This window comes from Perca fluviatilis, chromosome 19 (genome assembly GCF_010015445.1).
Source record: "Perca fluviatilis chromosome 19, GENO_Pfluv_1.0, whole genome shotgun sequence".
In the NCBI taxonomy this organism is placed as follows: domain Eukaryota; kingdom Metazoa; phylum Chordata; class Actinopteri; order Perciformes; family Percidae; genus Perca; species Perca fluviatilis.
In genome coordinates, this window is record NC_053130.1 from 9,735,246 (window position 1) to 9,756,405 (window position 21,160).

The 21,160-nt window shown below is 39.8% G+C and overlaps 2 protein-coding genes across 6 annotated transcripts; one reads left to right on the forward strand and one right to left on the reverse strand.

Annotated features, from left to right (window-relative positions):
• Positions 1 to 261: 261 nt before the first annotated feature.
• thumpd2 (THUMP domain containing 2) lies at positions 262 to 12,776 on the reverse strand. Of its 2 annotated transcripts, none has more exons than XM_039784529.1 (11): positions 12,758 to 12,776; positions 5,948 to 6,086; positions 5,075 to 5,677; positions 4,800 to 4,936; positions 4,559 to 4,636; positions 4,359 to 4,411; positions 3,792 to 3,879; positions 2,540 to 2,611; positions 1,973 to 2,087; positions 1,160 to 1,280; positions 262 to 927 (listed from the first exon to the last, which is right to left on the reverse strand). In XM_039784529.1, exons 2-11 carry the CDS (start codon positions 6,075 to 6,077, stop codon positions 579 to 581), a joined length of 1,746 nt encoding a protein of 581 aa, XP_039640463.1. In that variant the 5' UTR covers positions 6,078 to 6,086; positions 12,758 to 12,776; the 3' UTR covers positions 262 to 578. The 2 variants fall into 2 exon arrangements, with proteins under 2 accessions (XP_039640463.1, XP_039640462.1); XM_039784528.1 differs by lacking the exon at positions 12,758 to 12,776 and adding an exon at positions 8,188 to 8,406.
• Positions 12,063 to 19,537, forward strand: LOC120548339. Of its 4 annotated transcripts, none has more exons than XM_039784533.1 (7): positions 12,063 to 12,327; positions 12,806 to 13,053; positions 14,519 to 14,707; positions 15,473 to 15,642; positions 16,687 to 16,836; positions 18,465 to 18,634; positions 18,720 to 19,537. In XM_039784533.1, exons 2-7 carry the CDS (start codon positions 12,865 to 12,867, stop codon positions 19,166 to 19,168), a joined length of 1,317 nt encoding a protein of 438 aa, XP_039640467.1. In that variant the 5' UTR covers positions 12,063 to 12,327; positions 12,806 to 12,864; the 3' UTR covers positions 19,169 to 19,537. The 4 variants fall into 4 exon arrangements, with proteins under 4 accessions (XP_039640467.1, XP_039640466.1, XP_039640465.1 ...); XM_039784532.1 differs by having other exon boundaries at positions 12,065 to 12,327; positions 14,513 to 14,707; positions 15,476 to 15,642; XM_039784531.1 differs by having other exon boundaries at positions 12,067 to 12,327; positions 12,850 to 13,053; positions 14,513 to 14,707.
• The last annotated feature ends 1,623 nt before the right edge of the window (positions 19,538 to 21,160 follow it).

The window sequence follows — 21,160 nt, forward strand, 5'->3', positions numbered from 1 at the left end:
CACTGGGTGACATGTTGCTTCTTCAGCATGAACATGGACATTCACCATCCTGGTGTCGTTAATACTCTCAAGAGCACCAAACATGCATTAATTAGAAGACACACTATTTACTCCTAACATTTGCTAAAGACTGCGGTGCGAAGCTGTTTAAAGGTTAGTGACACTATACATTTGCATATTCACTAGGAACCAATGGGTTTGGGGCTGAGTGCCACAGACAGTGTAGGGAGTTTGCACAATTATGAGAGACAAACTGGAACATTGTTGGTTTTGGTCTTTTAATGGAATTTGCTGACAATATGAAGAACAGAATAGCTCCATAGGAGTAATACTTTAAAAGCACAAATCAAGACCTTTGCCACAAGTCCGGTTCAAATGCAGTTACCATGATTTGAATGTAAATTAAATGTAGGATAGGAAAATGGATAGATTATTTATCTCTGGAATAGCAAAATTTCAAATCCACAGCTCACACAACTCACAATTCAACAGTGTTTTAAAAATATATATATTTCTTCATATGTTTTCAAAGAAAAAGAAGGTAAATTACTTTGAAATGTAACTTCCAACAAAATTAATCAAGTTTCCGTCTTGACATATTTATGGATAAGCCCATCTATCGCACCTAAGCTGACTCTAAGAGTTGCCTGGTGCTTCAGGGCGGAGAGAGGGGGAGGCAGACTGTGTTGTAGCACAGACCGAGGGTCTGTTTTCTGGGTAAGTGGGGATTTGACCCCCTGGAGGATTTGAAATGTCTGCTGCTTTGAGCAAGATGGAGAAGGAGATGGGCAGTCTTGTATCCCAGTTTGAGGCTTTGTTTCCTGGTTAGACGGTGGTCCAGAGTCTTTCTGTGCCAGGAGTTTTTTCAGGAGACAAGATAACTGAGGACTCAGAAGGAGAACCAGGGTACCACCTATACAGAGGATTCTAAACACAAACATTCAATTAACTATAGGTATTGCTCTTTTTTTGTGGACCAAGATTATTTGAGGACTTTTACAAAATACATAATAAAAAAAGCGCTCGTTTTACTTTAAAAACAACAGGACAAAATGTAATACACACACACACAGACAGACACACACACACAAAACCACTAGTAACATTTTCTGATTCACTAAACAATTCTAAAGGAAGCGATGGAAACAGAGGCACAAACCTCTCCATCTCAGTGAGGATGAGTGGCAGGTTGGCAGCCATTGTTGTTTTGGTGCCAAACTTCCTGCCAAATGGCAGGTCACAGACTACAGCATCTACACTGGCGTTGGGCAGAGGCAGCACTACACACACACACACACACACACACACACACACACACACACACACACACACACACACACACACACACACACACACACACACACACACACACACACACACACACACACACACACACACACACACACACACACACACACACGACAGGGAAGTCAAGAGGTAATTTAATACACGACAGCAGGGTTCACTCTCACCTCCCACTCACTTATTCCCATCCAAAACATGCAGCTTTGGATCCCCAGATCACAAGCAAAGCTAAATAAAAGCAATTTCTAAAAGCTAGATATGGATTAAGTGAAGTGCATTATCACCTGGGATTAATGATCAAATTTATGCAAGAGATTAATCACAACATTTGTAACAGTTTGGCACGTTGACAATGCTTTAAAAGTGTTCACAATGTATTTCAATTTGAGCTATATTTCTGTTCATGTGACAGTTTTCTAAAAGGCAAATATTTCCCCTTTTACAAAAAAGCAATGTATTAATACTGTACTTTGGCCTTTGACTATTTGACTGTTAATTTGTATACACAGCTGTACCATAAAACTCCTACCCAGAAATTTATTTTACTGAGACACCGACTGTAGCTCTCTCTGGATACAAGCATTACCTTAATGAAAAATATATATAAAAAGGTTTAATGACAAACATCTAAGATTATTTCAGTGATCATTTTGTGCATGTTTCTTACTCATAGATGAAGCTTTCAGCAGGTGTATCCGGTTTCCCAGCACTGCAAACTCTACGTTCTCATTGGCCTTCTGCAGCTGTCCGTCATCAATGTCCATACCCAGAAAATGGGAAGCCTGGAGATCACATTGAGAGTGATAGATGGTATTATAGTAGGAGTGTTCCAATTGCACTCCACAGTATATACTATTCTAAAAATGACACTATGTTTTAATCTTTCTACTTCTTTTGATATTTCAGTTAAGACCTGATTTGTGAAATTAAAAGTAATCAATAAACAAAATGTATTAAATCATGTCAAAAACCAAAAAATGTGCACTAATTGTGACTAGGAAATATTACAATTAGAATGTATTAGTGCTTTTTTATTATTTAAATTTTTAGGCAATACGTGAGAAACAAACATCAGGTCAACATCTGTATAAAATGTGTAGCCATGTGTACAATCGCCGAACCATTTTTCAAATGTTTTATACGTTTTGTCCAATTCCAAACCCTAAAAAGTTCACTATTCCAACTTTTCTACACTTGACATATATACAGGAGCTCTGTAGATTTCTGTCCTGACCTTATGTTCCTGTGCTGCTTCTATTAAGATGGTTCCCACCCCACACATGGGGTCGACCACACGGAAGCCTGGCTGGGAAACAGGAGATAACATACAGTACATACAGTTGGTCAAACGCATACAGTGACTGAAGAGCAATATTGCATCACAGTCACACAGTCAAGTTATAGACAACAAACACCATGCTAAACGTTTGAAAATGAGGACAGCTTTAGTGTAGCAGCTTTAAAGATGCAGTAGGTAAGTCTTATAAAACTAACTTTCTGTCATATTTGCTGAAACTGACCCTATGTTCCAGTAGAACTACATGAATTATGTAATATAAAAAAAATCCAGCTCCTCTGGCACCACCTATAGCCTGTAGTGCGATTGGCAAAATTCCACCGCTCCCGGTTGATTTTCTCCAATCAGGGCCACAGGGGGTGTCTATCTGCCTGTCAATCACTGCTCAGGCACATGCATATCATAGCGTTCTCCCCTCCCCCTTCCCGGGCACGAGTTGCAGAAAGGTTTCCCAAAACTCAGGTGAATAATGGAGAGGCTTTTCAGAGGTGGCGTGAGCTCCGGGATTTTAAAGATCTGAAGAACGATGCAGATGCAGCCACATTTCTTCTCAACAGGTAACATAATTACCATGAATGATTTATCTTTCACTTGGTTATTAGTAGTCAAAAGTCCACAAAGCTAGGTTGGTGAGGATAATAGTAACGTTTGCACAGTGGTCGGTCTGATGTTATGCTGAAATGGCTAACGCTAGCCTGCTAGTTAGCATCGTTTTACTGTTGGTGAGTAAAGTTAACATTGTGTTAGTGTTTAGTTATTGAAAATGTTGTCTGACATGTCGGCAGTTCTGTCAAACTCCCTTGTGTGGGAGGGGCTTAGGAGACGGTTTGGACTTCAGCAGAAAGGGGGGAGGGACTGAGAAGTTGTCGATGTTCAAATTTGTTAGCAAAGTCCTGGATCTTCACAATCTTACCTACTGCAGCTTTAAGGCTCAAGGGTCACATTTAATGAGTCTAAACCTGCCTTGCTTTTTTAGGGTATTGGTAAAACAAACAAAAACTCTAAAATGGCAAAAGATCTCTCTACAACAAAGACAAAAAGAAGTCCCTTGCTTACATAATTGAATAATGCCTTCTGATTTGCATATAGATGATAAAGTAGTTTCCTCATGGTTTTCAGAAGTCCAAAATGTACAAACCATAAATAAAGAATACAGCAGCAGGCACCCAGCACCTCTGTGTGTTAGTACCTGTATCTGAGCCAATGAGGCCATAGCCCAGGCTACAGTAGATCTCAGTCCTGTGGTTTTAATGTAGCTCCGGTGAGCCAGAGGTAGCCTGAAGGAAAGAGACGGGACACCCATTACTTATGACTGCTTATCAAATTAAATAAAGATGCAATATGGTAAAATGTGTATAACCCACCACCACGTCCAAATCCACTGTTTCTCAGACTTTATTTATTTATTACAGGGACAGTGCATATTAATACAGGTTTCTGTCAATATGCCAGAGTTAGCCAGAAGATTATTTTTTATCTGCAGTCCCTGCAGTTGATTTTCAATAATGTTTTGGGATTATTTGGGGAACATACAGCAGCACTTGCTGTTGGTGAGTGACTTTTGATGCGATTGGCCACAACACCAAGAAACCATAGAAACTACAACAATGGTACAAAGCAGTAAGGAATACAAATGATCAAAAGCATGTTGTTATTACCAACTGGCTCTGTTCAATGTCTGCTTCTTAAGCAGGCTTTGATGTACAGTCATAAGTAATAAGTGCTAAAATGTAGAGAAAGAGTTTCTTTCAATAACCTGGTTAGTGGGATCCCCAGCAGGCAGTGGTCATCACTCAAATTAACATTTACCTGCAGATAAAAAAAATAAAAATCAAACAACTAATTACGTTATCACACGTCAGGCCCATAAAGGCATCCAGAATATTATCTTTTTAACTAGCTAGACACAAATCAACACAACTAGGAAGATTTTTAATACAGTAAAACAAAGTTTACCTCCAGCTGTGGATTCTTCAGGTCAGTCTTCCAGCCCAGCAGTTTGCTCAGGCCTACTCCAATCACTCTGCTCACCTCCTATATTAGATACAATATGCAAACACACAATACTCCTCTGAACACAATATACACTTATTTGTGTTTTATGTCTTTTATTACTTCTTAGCCTAAACATATGATTGCCAGTGACAATATTCTGACTTTACTATGCTTTGTCATGTGCATTTTTAATTTCCACTACCTGTGTATTAAAGTATCGTGACAGAGATCCAGTACATTTGCAGCTAATCCTAAAAGAGAACGGGTCAGGAGAAGAAGGCTCTGGTTTGATCCTGCTGGGTTGCAGTAGTGTCTTATCTCTTCCTCCAGTAGTCTTCTCTTCATCATACGGAGGCAAACACAACAAGGCAGAAGGGAAGCAACACAAAACAAAATCAGCAACAGAAATAAAAGGCCTTTTAAATATAAATGTTGAATTAAAAACTGAAGAAAAAAAAGAAACAATTATTTTATTACCATGTTCCACATTTTTCACAGCAAAGTCCTTTGCCATGTCATCCATCTTCATGCAGCTTCTTTCCAGATTGTGGTCTTGTTCTGGTGTTGCGTTGACACAAACTGATCCTCTGCTATACAAATCTGTGTCCGATATCGTTTCTCTTTTTCCATTTTGTCCGCAGCTATTAAGCTCCATAACCTTCCTCCTCCCCTCTTCATCATCCTCTTTGTACTGTCTCTTTCTTTCTTTCTCAGATGTCCTCTGTTTCTCTGCATTTTTGTCACTATTAGACTCTTTTTCTTCAGAATCCCTCTTTCTCTTTTTCTCCAGTATCTGGGCTTCCGCTCCACAGGTTTCCCCGCTTGACGTTTCCCCTCTCTGTGCTGTCTCTCTCTTACTCTTCTTTTCCTCATCGCACTTCTCCTCCTCCTTTCCCCTCTGTTCTTCAATCCTGCTCCCCTCCTCGCTCTTCATTGTCACTCCCAGGGCAGTGCTTGGTGGGTTGACAGTAGTCCTTCTGCCTTCCAGCTCCCCCTGCAGGTGTCTCCATGTCATTACAGCACTGGTCCAATGATTCTTGTCACCCAACACTCTGGACTGCAGCACAGAGGCTGCTTTTGCTATGAACATTACAGAGCACACAACACTGAAATCAGTACAAAATTAAGGCAATTAGGCACTGAATTTTTATGGTGGTTTGGTTTCCATTTGGGGATTTCTTCTTTCAGTGGTGTGGAAGGATCATTATAATGATGCCATTATGAGTTTAGACTTTTAAACTTTGAAGGTGCAAAATAACTGAAAGACAGGCATACAATTTAATATCTGCCAAGGTATTCCCCATTTTTTGTATTACATGTATATGTGCATTCAACGTGTCAGGCTAGTACCTGGGTTAGTGTTAGCAGAGAGCTGCACAGGCAAGTCTTGTTTCAACAGGAGGAAGAGCCTCTCTGCAGCCTTGAGCTCACTGACTCTGTTGATGCCCACCGAGGAGCTGAACAACACTTTACCTGGCATCTGACACACCTGGAAACACAACAACAAAAGTTTAAAAAAAAATGTTTTAACTTAAAGCGACTATATGTAAATTTTGAATGTTTCTGAAACTGTGTAATTTTTTATCTGATGATCATAAATGACCTTAACAGCAAACGATACTAACAGTGAAAAGAACACTATTTTTATATAGTTTTTTCAGACTGATCTCAATAAGTGGACTTTCACCCAGGAGACCGGGAATCGTGTCCCACATGTCACGTTTCCTAAACCCAACCGTCTGAAAAGCGATTATGCGTCTTGATAACTGATCTCAATAAGTGGCGTATGTATGACACGCCAATTCGTATGCCATTTTGGCGTGTCATACATAAGCCACTTATTGAGATAAGTCTGCAACCCGTCAGCTGTATATGGTGTAGACATACACGCGGATAGCTCAAAATGCGTACAGATAACGTGCCACTTGGCTTTAGAAAGTGGCGTGTATATTAACGAGAAGTCATGATGTCACGTTGAGTTTTTTTAATGCCTCTGCACTGGTCCGATTTTTCCCACAAAGTAACAAACAGCAGGCAGGTAGACGCCGCTACTGAGCACACATTCTGATAGGTCAGAGATTTCATAACATAATATAATAATAACACTGGAAAAGCCTGTGTTATTGTATCCAGCCAGGGAAAAGGTATCAGGAGATTTCTTTATATAGGCCTAATTGTATTTTTATTTTATTTCAGAAGTTATCTGCTGTAGTTATGGCTGATATTGGGGCAGGGCCATCACAGAAAAGAATGAAATTAAACGAATAACTAAAAGCTAAAAGGGAAAGTAAAAGACGACGGGCGAAACTGAGCCAATCTCATTATTTACCAAAACAAGCAGTGGTGGAAGAAGAACTCAGATCTTTTGCTTAAGTAAAAGTAACATCACAGTGCAGAACTACTGTTTCAATACAAAGCCATGCATTTCACATGTAAAGTATTAGGATCACAATATATCAAAAAAATACTAATTTTGCAGAATAGCCCATTTTAATATAATGCATATTATATTATTGGATCATGATTGCTGATGCATTAATAACTTTAATATTGCAACTGGTAAAGGTGGGGCTAATTTTAGCCTAGGTATGTAATTCTATATTTTGCGATAGCCTACTGCTGGGTAGCTAACTTGTGAATGTCCCTGGCCCCTGGGGATGAATAAAGTGTTATTGATATAATAATATCATCTTTTATTTTGAATCATATTTCATAATCTATATCTGGAAAGTAGGCTATCTAAACTAAATCAAATAACTGAAGAAGAGTAAAAAGTATGTTTGCCTCTGAACTGTAGTGGAGTAGCCTATAAAGTAGAACATTTAAACTCAAGTAAGTAACAGTTACCTTTAAATTTGTAACGTTAACGTTATTTGAGTAACGACTCAGAGCCGGCCCGACCCATGAGCGAACTAAGCGGCTGCTTAGGGCCCCGTGGCCCCCAAGAGCGCTTGAAATGTCCCACAATAGAGCTCATAACAGAGCCGGTCTATTTAAAGATAGTGTTGCTGCTAATGTCTCACATTAGTCTTTAAATGCATATTTGTACATTATGAGTGCTTAAACTAATATTTACAATACACAAGTTGTGTAATGTGGAGAGTCCCCAAACCAAATCCTGCTTAGGGTCCCCAAAAGTCTAGGGCCGGCCCTGATCGTAACGTTAAGCCAGTACATGTCCAGGCCCGTCTGAAGTTTGCTAGAGAGCATTTGGATGATCCAGAAGAGGATTGGGAGCATGTCATATGGTCAGATGAAACCGAAATAGAACTTTTTGGTAAAAACTCAACTTGTCGTGTTTGGAGGAGAAAGAATGCTGAGTTGCATCCAAAAAACATGTGTTACTTTCCACCACTGATACCAAGCTAGTTCAAGCTAATTCTGGATTTTCAGCCAACGTCTGACAACATATTTCAAATGGGTTTAGGTTTAAACACAGGTTACAAATCAAAAGGGCATCTTTCACACGTCTGTCTATCAAGTTCTCGAAAAAACTAACGGATGGCGAATGGAGTTTTTTTAACAGCCGATGTGACTGTTGGTTTGTCTCTCTTTGCTCGTAGGCTACTGACAAAAAAACAAACGCTTACATCTTCCGCTGCCAGCTTCAGCTTCACCTCGTCGATTAAGAAATGCTCCATCCCGTTGCCGGCGGTGCAGTAGTAGCGAACTAAACTCGCCTCACTTCTGGCGTCAGTCATTATGCTGAATAATGTGTTCACTGTCAACAAACGCTCATATCTCGTAGAAGTTCGCCATACCTTCTTAACGTCGCCATATTTGTTGTTTGTTTACACCGGAAACGGAACTACGTCTTCAGACTGCAGTGACTAGTATTGGCCTTGCTTGTCCAGTACATATACCTATGGTCCAGTAGGGGTCTCTCTTACCATAGACAATAAGCTCTGTCCAAATTCAGGGGCTGCAGCCAATCGATATATCATTTTCATAAGTGTTTAAACAATATGTTGTTATTCATTTCACAGTTGCTACGTTAAATAATTTCCATTCACAATTTAAATTAAATAAACAATGTATTTAGCAATTATCTTCTGTGTTTGTGCGTGTGCGTGCGTGTGCATGTGTGTGTGTGTGTGTGTGTGTGTGTGTGTGTGTGTGTGTGTGTGTGTGTGTGTGTGTGTGTGTGTGTGTGTGTGTCTAGTACTTGTGAATTGCTGAGCTCAGCCATCTCTCACTTAATCCTGACTGGAAGACTAAAACATAATTAATTAGTCTCTCACTCTCTCTCTCTCTCTCTCTCTCTCTCTGCCATGGCTTTCCTCCCCCTGGTCACCCTCTGCTGTACTTAGCCCTGGTGTGTTGTCAGGGATGAAGGCAATTAGGACAGGGGGTCTGGTGGAATGCCCTGACCCAACATCTATCAGCCCATAATATTGGACGTATCCATGTAGAAAGGAGACATTAATACTCCTTTTAACAGCTGCCATTTGCAATAATTAGCCCTGCTGTATTTAGCCTGCTGCTACATGAGCACTTCACAAAATGGATGCCGCTTGGCACACCAGCCATGGCGTGATGTATTACTGTACATTAAACCTGTTTTTATTATCCTCTACACTGCATAAATGATCAGACAGAGGGAGGAGGATACAGAAGATGGAGGATGGAAGAGGAGACATGATGATGAGGGGAAAGAGGCACAGAATAGAGATAAAAGAAATGGACGGAAAAGGAAAAATAAATGAACATGCTTAGCACGCAACAATGTTCGGTATACAATTTCCCACTGATCCTGAAATGTATCGGTCCAAACGACAAAATAGGGTGAACTTCCGCTGTCTTTACAAGCACACATAGACATAGTGTATACAGACACTTCAACCCACTACCTCAATAAATCATCTTAATTTCTAACTTAAAAAATATAAACTTGAGTTTCAAGTGGTATTATCTTGTAAAAGTAAACATTCTGTATGTGATGATTTATATTCAGTATGGTTTCAAATGGGCTGTCATTTAGAAGGCCAGACTATGTGTGTGTGTGTGTGTGTGTGTGTGTGTGTGTGTGTGTGTGTGTGTGTGTGTGTGTGTGTCTTAAGGTAAGTTGAGTCCATCTGCCATTCTCCTTTAACTCCTCTCTTCTATCAACATCACCTTTACTTTGTCTCACCCTTCTATTCTCTCTTTACCTAATCTTTCCTTTTTCTCTTTTCTCTCATCTCTTTCCCACCCTCCCCTCTACTTTCCTTTCATCTTCACTTCACTCTCAGATGGAAAATAGACCTTTACAAAGAGACAGAGCGAAATAAATCAGACCGAAAGCAAGAGGAGCAGTGAATTCTCCCCATTTAACCATGTACAGTATATGTGTGCGTCCCTGCTCATTTCTGAGCGCTGATGTGTGTGTGTGACACAAGGTCATTTAAATATTTACTGCTTTCAGAGAAGTGTAAAGTGTGTCAAAACAGCCATCCATGGAGTGAGACAGAGAATGAGAGAGACACACACAATCCCAGCACCAATAACAGGAGAAGTAAAATAGAGCAGGCGGATGGAAAGCAGACAGGATGGAGAGAAATAAGGAGACGTGTGTGTGTGTGTGTGTGTGTGTGTGTGTGTGTGTTTTGGTCAATGTACGGTTTGTTTCGTGCCTACTGTGTAAAGCTTCACCGCCTTGAAGTTTTTAAACATCAACATGTCATTGTCAAATTCACTGTGACATCTTGGTATACCAACCATAAATAAGTGAACACACCAAGGTGCCTCTAGCTCACACAAGTTGTATTATTTTTAAAAACAAACAATCTATTTATATTAACCATTTCAATAATTACTTCCCATGTGTACCCCAGATATTATGTTTTCTTTATCTTAATTAACATAAATTCACCAAACTCCTTATCCTATGAGTTATAATCTCATAGGCCTTTTTCCCAGCAGGCATTTTGTCTTGTCCCAAGTGTTACTAATAACATTAACTGTGGCTTTTTTTCCAAGTGTACCAGGCTCTCTGACAGTGAGCCAGCAAACCATCATGTATTTTTATATATACCTGTGCTTTCTTTTCATGTCAAAATGTCTAATTTCAAAATGGCCTATTTTCCTATTTATGGTGCAGTTGGTTACAGCCAAGTTAGGTTATCTGCTAAATTCTGCTACTCTAATTCCAAAGAGCTATTTATCAGATTGGTGAGAGAGTAACTGAGCTGCCCTACCCAGAAATAAATGCTCTGGCACTCTGAAACCTGAACAAGTGTGCAATTAAATTATTTCAGTCCAATATTCTTGTAAAACGGGGCCGGAGAACAGCACGTGTGTAGCAACAGTACCTTGCCCATACCTACCAACAATTTGATGTGACAATTTTGAGTCCTTGCTGGAATAAAAGATACTTGCATTGATAAGTCTGCTGGTCACTTGGGGTCAGCCAACACGTTGCACAACACAACATGTTGCCACCTTTTAAAGTTGATATGGCTCATGTTTGCAAACATTTGCTTTGTTGCCCATCTAGCAGTTACGGAGCAACATGAGCATTAATTTGGAGTCATGTTTCTGACCACCAGATGAATGTAAGTTCAACATTCACTCTCTTTGAGCTCTGGTTTGGTCTCTGCCAACTTTAAGGGAAATATCAGACTAATAAGCAGCTATAATTGCTCACACACCGATTGGAAATAAAATAAAATAATGGTTTTAAACTGATTGTGAAAAACAGGTGACAGTATGAGGAGGACAGTCTAGCAAGTTTAATCGAAAGGATTAAACAGATATGAAGACATGCACATTATCCTGAGCTCAGGCTCAAACACAGTGTGGGTGATTTCATTTAGCTACAGCTGGTAATACACACAAAACTCTGAGGAGGCCGGACAGTGCACACAAGCCCTTGTCCTAGTTAACAAAGAACGTCTCTCACACTACATAAAATCCCAAATCCCCTTGCACCATATCTTATCATGTAAAAAAAGTCAACATCACACCACCACCAAGGCCACTGTTCCATTTAGCTAAAAAAAAGAAAAAAAGCTGAAAGCCCTTGGCCTAGTTTTTCAATGTTTAACACAGCCATAACGAGTTTGCAGCTATTACTTTCATTCAGGACCTATGCAGTCTTCCAGGGAGTCCCCTAAGCACAAGGATAATTAGTTTAATTTCAGTACCATGCATTCACATAAAGATAGCACTACAAGAGAGAGTGCAAAATCACCATTCTCAGAGGTTCTAATTCTCCATGCACCAACAGAAAAGAGGCAACAAAAACCGTCTCAGATGGAGATTACTGAGACAAACCCTAACAGGCTGACATCCATACTGAGTGTACCCAGCATTCACAGTAGCCTAACTGCATTTCCTGGTCACTGCAGCTAGGGGGAGGTCTAGGTTTACTGCTCGGCTACATTCTGCTGCTGTGTTGTCTTGGTTAATCTCTTCACTGCAGCTGGTGGGGTGGGCACAGGAGGAAGTGGGTAGATGCTAGATCGGATCCGCTAGTCGTAGTTTTAGGTTTAGGCATGGGGAGTGGTTAGGGTAAGAATACCAAGGTAAGCCAATCAGATTAAGAAAAATGCGGGCCGCGAGGCACGTCCCGTGACGTCGACACTTCTAGCGGATCCGATCTAGCATCTACCGGGGAAGTGTGGCGGTGAAGAGACAGAGGCCGCCCAAAGCACAACTCTACTGTGTGCAGTAACAGAGTGAGAGATTAGATGTGACTGCTGAAATGCTGCTGGAACGTCAGTGTAAAATTTGACGGTGCTATTTTGGAGGTATTTTTAAAATTGTTCGTCCTGCTTTTATGATGAATTATAGTTTGCTTGTGTCTTGCGTTGTGTAGACTCTAAATATAACAACTTGTATTGAAACCCTTAAGGTCATAGTTTAATTTAGATGTTTATATTCAGGGTTACAAAATTAGCACCATTTACCATGGCAGCCACATGCTGGTCAAATATGCAAGTGGCTGGTAGATTTGCTTCATTCACCAGCCAAAAGAACAATGGTGATCTATTGAGTGGCTGTTAAATTGAACATTCACTAGCCATTTGGCTGGTGGATGAAAAAGTAAATTTTGAACCCTGTTTATATTTAGTAAAAAATAAAATAGGATTCTGTAATTACACTATCTGAGTATGTGATTCACTACAAGCACCATATATTCAATGCTAAAGGTTTAGTATTTACACTCTATTACCTTACCTATTACTTACGGTTGAGTTTTTTTTTCTTCTCTTTTCTATTCTTCAGATGCTGCCATAAATACGAAATTACTGGTTTGTCAATACACACAGGACACAAATACCATTATGGGCCAGCTGTTCTCATCAGAAGAAGAGCTTTCTCAAGTGAAGGATGCGATTGGTTCTCTCCTCTACAATGCCATGTTGGAGGGCGGTGCCGTACCTGTCCTCGGAGTCGTCCACCCTCTTCTCCTAGCCAATCACGATGAGAGCCTTGACTCCCAGGCCGCCAGCCTCCAGGAACAACTACAGCAGGTTAATGAGAGTGAAAAGAAAGTATTTGGGGTTGATGTTCAACATCTTATAAGAAGGAAAACTAGCCAATCAATTCAATTTGAGGATAAAGACATAATTATTTGTTTTGAATGCAATGAGATGATTGAGATTTTGTACAATATATAATCTTTAACTGGGAAAATACCACATTCACAAGAAGAAATGGGCGGACTCCAAACCAAAATTTGAACACTTTTTTTTAAGAACTGCACCAATACGGCAACACTATGAGACATTAAGATTAATTCTGCAATTAAGACTGATTTTGTGTTTGATAAATTTCCCATATAAGCCTACTTATGATACATTTGATTTAATGTGTATTAAGCCCCTGACACACTAACCCTACGGCTGACCGTCAGCAGAAAAGACAGTTGGACTGATCAGTCGGCTCCCCGACGTCCAAAAAGTGCCTTGGAACACACCGAAGCGACGCCGTCTTGAGCATATGTTCTGTGCTTCTCCAGCCGATAGTAAGGGCGGCTTGTTCGAAATACGATCTCGTATTTTACGAAAATAGAAACGTGTTTCTGAAAACATTTTAAGCGAGAAATAGGCCATGCAGTTGCTGAATCTGTCTTCATTTCAGATCGACAAAGGTCAGTTTAAAAGATTTTCGTCAGATTTTGAGAGGCGTTCGTCACTCATCCCGCTCGTTCTTTCCGGGTTAGCACTCCACCAATCAGATTGGTGGAGTCTGACTGCCCGCCCTCCGACCCAGCAAGTCAGGTTGGCCAAAATGAACGCCGACAGCTCCTCAGACGGACGACGGCACGGAACACACCAAACAGACTTGAGTCACTGACCTCGCCAGACTGTCCGACGGCCGATTATCGGCTTGTTGTGTCAGGGCCATTAGGTATATGTAGGTACACCTCTGGTAGTGACTTTTTGTGTATGTACATACTGGCGATGTACCTTTTTTGTTCTTTCAATTAAAATAAATAAAAAAGAATGAAAAGAAAGTGTGACAGATCAGTGATAATGATGCTTAATATGAGCAAAACATAGACCGACTACAAAACACGAGGTGATCTGTGCCTTCTGAAATAGACTGAGCGGGCCAACTGCTCATTGATTTCCCCTTTAAATCATCTGTTCAGTCATGCAGTGCAGGTGGAGATGAACATGAAGGGAAAGAAAGATGCTGTTGCCTTGAGACAGTTAAGAAAGAGCATTGTGCCAAACAATGAAGCACCACTCAGTATTAGAAATGTGGTCCTGTTGGGGATTGTAAAGAGGTTGCAAAATCAATACAGTGGCCAAAAGGAGCAATGTGATTGTGACAAAATGCAGTTTAAAGTTGTTCTTGAAAAGAAGAGAGCTAAATCAACTAGCCTCGCATTTTTATTTTATTGAGACAGATAGTAAGAGGCAGTATGCTGAAATTCTGTTACCGTTTAAGCATGGACATTTGTGTTCATTCCTTCTTACGCAGCTGCAGGGCGACATTGGGAAGAGGGCGCCAACCTACCTGAAGGATCTGATTGGCCGATTGGCATCCTTTTCAGATGAGCCACGCCTGGCCGGCCTGGTGGGATTGGTGGTTACTATGGTGATGGACATGGCCTACTCGTCATCGAAACAGTCATCAGGTGTGAAAGGGAAGTCAGCGGGGTCATCATCATGCCAGGTAAAGCCTCTGATAGAAAATAATGAGGGGAATAAGTAAAAAGATTTCTTGATATAGTATGAAAGTATATTCCTGTATATATCTACTGAGACATTTCAGCCAATTTTCTTTTTGACGAGCCTGCTAAATGTTGATTTTTATTGTAACAACAAAGTGATGAAGGGACACAGAACGTTTAGGATAGTTATGAATCCCCAAATTAGAGCCACAAACATGAATCGATTAATTGATTAGCTGTCAACTATTAAATTAATCGCCAACTATTTTGATAATAGGTCATTTTTTTATCAAATTAAAATAAAACTTCTCTGATTCCAGCTTCTTAAATGTGAATGTTTTCTAGTTTCTTCACACCTCTGTGACAGTAAACTGAATATCTTTGAGTTGTGGACAAAACAAGACATTTGAGGACGTCATCTTGGGCTTTGGGAAACACTGATCGATCACTGATCACGTTTCACCATTTTCTGACATTTTTTTTTTATTTTTTTTTTATTAAAAAAAAAAAAAAAAAATATTTAATTTTTTTTAATAAAAAAAAATAATTTTTTCTTTTTTTTTAATTTAAAAAAATAAAAAATTATACATTTTATAGACCAAACAACTAATCGATTTAATTGAGAAAAATAATCGACAGATGAATCGTCAATAAAAATAACAATAATGATAATAATTAGTTGCAGCCCTACTACCCCAAATCCAGTTATCAAGACCGGTGCCAGAACTGCAATACTGCAATTTCTATGCATTCATTTCTACCTCCAGCAGAGAGTTTGGGAGCTCCAGGAGGTGATGGAGGAGTACCTGAAGCGCTGCAGGATCAACCTGAGTGACAAAAGCAGGCTGATCCAGGACTCCATTCGACTTGAGGCCCAGCTCAGCCTCACCCTCACCCAGCTGAAGACCTGTCTGCTGGGGGGAGACTGTGACTCCAGGTGAGACAATACAGTACAGGTGTTAGGATCATTAAAAAAAAATCACTGAAGTTGTCTTAAAGTTCGTTTTTTAAGCGGAGTCAATTTTACAGCACCCAGTAAGTACAGACAAAATGACTATGTGTTTACAGCAGTGTCTTTTTATAATAATCAGGGAGTGTATTACAAAGGAGATACTGTCTAATTATCTCTGGTCAGGCCCAGCATCTCCACATGCGCTCTGCCCTCAGGGGCATTCTGTGCTTTTCACAAGGTCAGTGGCTCTCATGATTATCTCATGAGAGGCAGAAATAGTTAGCATTTACTTCAAGCAAATAGTTAACACTAAAAGAAAAGTAAGCATAACTTTTCTGACAACAGGTGAGCACAGTGGAGTAGAGGATGGTGTCATACACTAGAGCAGCATACAGGGCAGTGGAAGAATTGTTTGCTTTTCGCGGGGTCTTAAACAGTCTAAAAAGTCTAAAATTTCAAAATCAAAATTTTACAGTAAGTACGTATTGTGTCCTAGGTCTTAAATACTTTTAAACAGGTCTTAATTTTCCGACATCACTGTAACACCTCTTCTAATGCTCACTGAAATGTTCCCGCAGCGCTTTAGAATGTTTTTTTTATTGTTTTTTTTTATTGTGTGGTGTTGTAGTTCTTTCTGTCGCTAGTCCAAATATAATTCACTGTATTACGACTACAAATGAGACCAACGTGCAACTTATTTTGCAGCCAATCTAGACACCAGTCCTATAATGTCAGTGAGAAAATCTGGGAATTGTTTCAGACAATGTTTCCGGACTCTGACATCTGACTTTTTATATATCGTGATATAGGCCTTAAATTTCATTCATAATGGTCTTAAAAAGGTCTCAACAAGTCTTAAATTGGATTTGGTCAAACCTGGAGAAACCCTAATAGAGTAAACAATAGAGTAGAACACAACATTTTTGCATGGAGGAGAGCAGAGTACTATTCAGTATAATGCAGTAGAACACTGATCACTGGTTAGTGGTCATGAGGTGTGTTATGTTCTTACACTATCTGTTCCTCGAGGTCTCTGAGGCACTGGGCCAGTGGAGCAGCATTTCACACCCAGATGTTGGTTCACCTGGCTGGTTTTGAGGGCCAGGCTGAGCCGCTGGCTGCAAGGGCTGCACTGGAGCAATACAAGGAAGACCTCACCCAGATCATACCTGCTTACAGGTAATACATTAGTGCCAGGATTCTACCAATCAACCAATTCAATTTTATTTATAGTGTCAAATCACAACATAAGTTATCTCAGAACACTTTACAGATCGAGTAGGTCTAGACCGCACTCTATAATTTATAAATACCCAACTATTCCCCCCCCAAGAGCATGCATTTGTTGCGACAGTGGTGAGGAAAAACTTTCTTTAAACAGGCAGAAACCTCCATCAGAACCAGGCTCTTGATGGGCGGCCATCTGCTGCTGCCGGGTGAGACACAGAGACACAGATACATATATACAGAAATATGATAGAAATATGATTCATAATAATTATAGCAGTTGGTATGATGAACAGTGGCAATTATATTTACAATAAAAGTAATAGAACTAGGACTAGAAATAATAGTATTAGCAGTGCAGGGTGTCAAGCAGGACCACTGCAGCAAGTGCAAACACAATTCAGGTGGCACCACAATCCAAGGAAATATTCAAGGTAAGTAAGCATTAGGACTTTGGGGAAGAAGCTCTCCAGAACTAAGTTAGTAACATGCATTAATGGGCCATGAAGGGATGGGACCATAGCGGAGGTTCTCATTACATGTCCATGTGGTGAACTAATGGGTTTGTGGGGTACTGGCTCCATAGAATCACATGTGTATGCCTATTTGGGCCACTAATGGGGCTACAAAGTGTGCTACAATTTGGAAATGGTGTCTGGTTACTGTGGGGGTGAGACATGATAAGTTGGCAATTTTTGTTATTTAATGTTTTTTTAGATTTACCCTTTTTGGCTGGGATGTTGCTGTCTAAACGTGCAACTTGAGTGGAAGAGTCAACTCTTTGACTCCACTTTGTTGGGAATGACCTGGACATTAAAAATGCTTGGAGTTGACTCTTTAGTTGTAATGACTTCTTCTTCTTCTTCTTATATTATTATTACTATTATTACTATTATTATTATTATTACTATTATTACTATTATTATTATTTTTAATAATTAAATTAAATTATTATTATTAAATTTGGCCAGCAAAAAATACAGTTGCGTGAGCCATTCACAGTGCCATGGAGTCTAATTTAACTGATTATGATTGGTAGAGCTTGAGACTGTAGGTGGACAACCTATGACGGAAGTGTACTACACAGCATACGGTCAACTACAAACACTGAAGATTTTGAGACCATGTTGTCAGACAGCAAACACACAGCACTTCAGTGGAAGCAGGAGCCTAATAAAGCATACTGACAGGAGTCAAGCGCTTCAGCCTGCACCAAATTTGACAAGAAAAACACACAAAAAGCACATCAGACTGTCATAAAAGTCTAGCCCTAAACCTTCAGCTTACAATTTAGAGTTGCTGCGTGCAGTAAAGAAATATCCAGTCAGACAGGCAATAGCTGCAATCATGACAGAATCAACAGCATGTGAGCAAAATGAGGAAAAAAACATGAAAGCCAAAACTTATTACAATTTCTTCATCAACCACCAGACAGGCCCTCGCCCATTAAGCTTGCAACATTTCATCACTGTAATGTTGCAATGATGAATCCAGGTTTCTGTCTAAATTAATGAATGCGTTTATAAATTGTCTGTTCTTCCCCAATTCTATCCTGTCATCCCCCCATCTTTTCATTATAGGCGTTATAAGTCTAATTCAGTGTGTGTCGTGAAATGTCGAGGGGGTCTGGCATCATGTGACCCCTCCAGCGAGGTGCCAGAGGAGGGATCCATGACGGGACTCACTGTGACAGACAGAGAGACAGGAAAGAGTGTGACCATCCCTCTATCCGCTATCAAGACAGAGACAGGTAGACTTTCTAGAAATAACCAAGGAAATGGCTTATGCCTTTCTCAATCAAGTTGCATTTAACTGAACTAATTTGAACTTAACAGGGAGAAGAAGGACCGTCTCTGGGCTGGATACCACCTCTGCAACTGTGTCCTCCTCCATTAACCTGGACCTTATCACGTCAGATCAGTACGCCCAGGCATACCTGCACCATTTGTTCTCTGATAAGGGACCTGTGGCAGAGCTGGAGAACTACTTTATCAAGGCTAGTGTCAATCTGAGAACACTAAGAATTGAACCAGGATGTACAAATAAAACAGGGGTGGGAAATGGTATGGAACAAAGTGATGGAGTGCATCTTAATGATCGGGCACAAGGCATTGATGGGGAACAAAGAGTGGACAGGGGCAAAGGAGATAATCGGGGAAAGACGGACAGGAGAGAAAGACGAGACGAGACGGAGAAAAGTGAGCAGAGAGATGAAAGTTTGCAACTCAGTATTGTGGAGACGCAGCCGGATGAGAGCCTCAATCATCATGCAACAAGTACATGAAAGCCATGACTAGACAGCAGCATCAGAAAGTGCCCGTCCTTTATTGAAGAGAAACATTAAACTAAACTCCGAAACATGAAGGATTTTTGCAGTGTTGTTTGTCATTTATTCAGAGAGCTTATAACCTACTGCTGGAAAGAAGCTGAATGGCGGTTTTGCTGATTTGTCTGCAATGATATATATACTACTAAAGTGTCAACCCTGGCCAAAAATCAACTTTGGGCTTCATGTGATTTCTATTAAGTGTGTTTCACACAGGCTTTTCAAACCTGTACAGTTTAATAACACCTACTCTAAAGCAATTTCATTAAACATTTACAACTTTCAAGGAAAGAGTTTGGTTGTGTAATAAAAACATTTTTGGCTGTACTTTATTTTTTCTTCCCGTTTGTACATCTGCTCAATACCAAAATACACATACACATGCAAATAAATCACAGAAAAAAAATCTTAACAAAAACCCTACATTTGTCATTCTTTGCCCCTTGGCAAAATGTGAAAGTTCAGGATGGATACATATATAATTTAAAATCATTCAGACAATAATTAGTTTATTGAGAATTACTATTTATTTCTATGAACGAAGGTAAAAAAATAAAAATGCAAATTGAATTCTAGAGGAATTGTGATTGATTGGTAATATTGTTTTTGGCCTAATGACATTTTAGTTTCTTTTCTGTGCTTTGTTAAATTCAATGAGATGAGCTGTTTTGCTTGTTGTGTTTTGTGAGTATACTGTAAGTGTGTTTGACTGTATGTGTGTGGACCTCAGGAAGAAAAGCCAATGCTTATGCTAGCGCTAATGGGGATCCTAATAAAGAAATAAATACCGAAAGAAACAGTCACACCACATGTGCAGACCCAAAGCAATCAAGAAGCCTATTGTATGGCTTCCCTTGACAAGTAAACCTCAAATCTCAGGAGCATAATAGCTACAGATAACAACCAGGCAATCATCTGTAATTTCACAACACAGTAAAATGGTACTAAAAGTTATCAATAATGATTTTTTTTTTTTTTTTTACAAAAGCTCAAGTTAAAGTTTACTAAATTAGTAGGAATTGAATTCCAGACTAGGACCTTGGTACAAACTAAAAGTTTAGTTAAGCCATTAAGGCTAGAAATGTTGATAGATCGCACATGTTAGCAACACTTCTGCTTTGCCTATGGATACAGAAAGTGATGGCCCCAGTGCCAATAAAGAGACTAAGGTACCGTCTAAAGGAAAATACTTCCAGCTCTGCACTCACCACAGCCTGTGATGATAACGTGCAAGCTACATTTATTTTCCCCAGAGAGATTTCCTTTGAAACCTTAAATCCATATTTTGACATGGCTCATCATATTTGATGATGGGTATAACAAAGTCTGTGGTCACAGTTCTGCAACCTTTCTAGGGTTTTGATTGTTTACAGATATTTTTATGTTTTTGGCCTGCTTAAGTATCAGTGTAACTTGTAAATCTAAACCTTAGCTTGTAATAAAGTAAACGTATATGTTGATATAATGTGTAACATATTGAGCTGCCTTTTCAAAAGGGTTTGATTTTTTTTTTTATAATGCAGGACAAATTTCTTTCACCAACATCAAAATGTTACTTTAGTTGCTAGAATAATTGACTCAAATCACATGAATGTGACTTTCTTTTGGTACTAAACTAATATCAAAAGATCACAAGCACAACAACCTGTCCACCACCTGCACGAGCCTATGTCCCTATGTGAAAGGAAATGCATGCTGAAAAAGGGGACATTTTGAGTGACGTTCACAGGAGAGATGGCAATTTTTGTTAAGTGTTTCTCACTCAGAAAGGTTAAAAATATGCTTTCTCTCTCAGTAATATGGTGTGCGATGCAGCAGGTGGGCGAGCAGCACAGGAAGGAGCACTTATGTGGCGTAGCTGGCAGAACAGTGCGAATGTCAAGCTGGGAAAGAAGTGTGTGTGTGTGTGTGTGTGTGTGTGTGTGTGTGTGTGTGTGTGTGTGTGTGTAT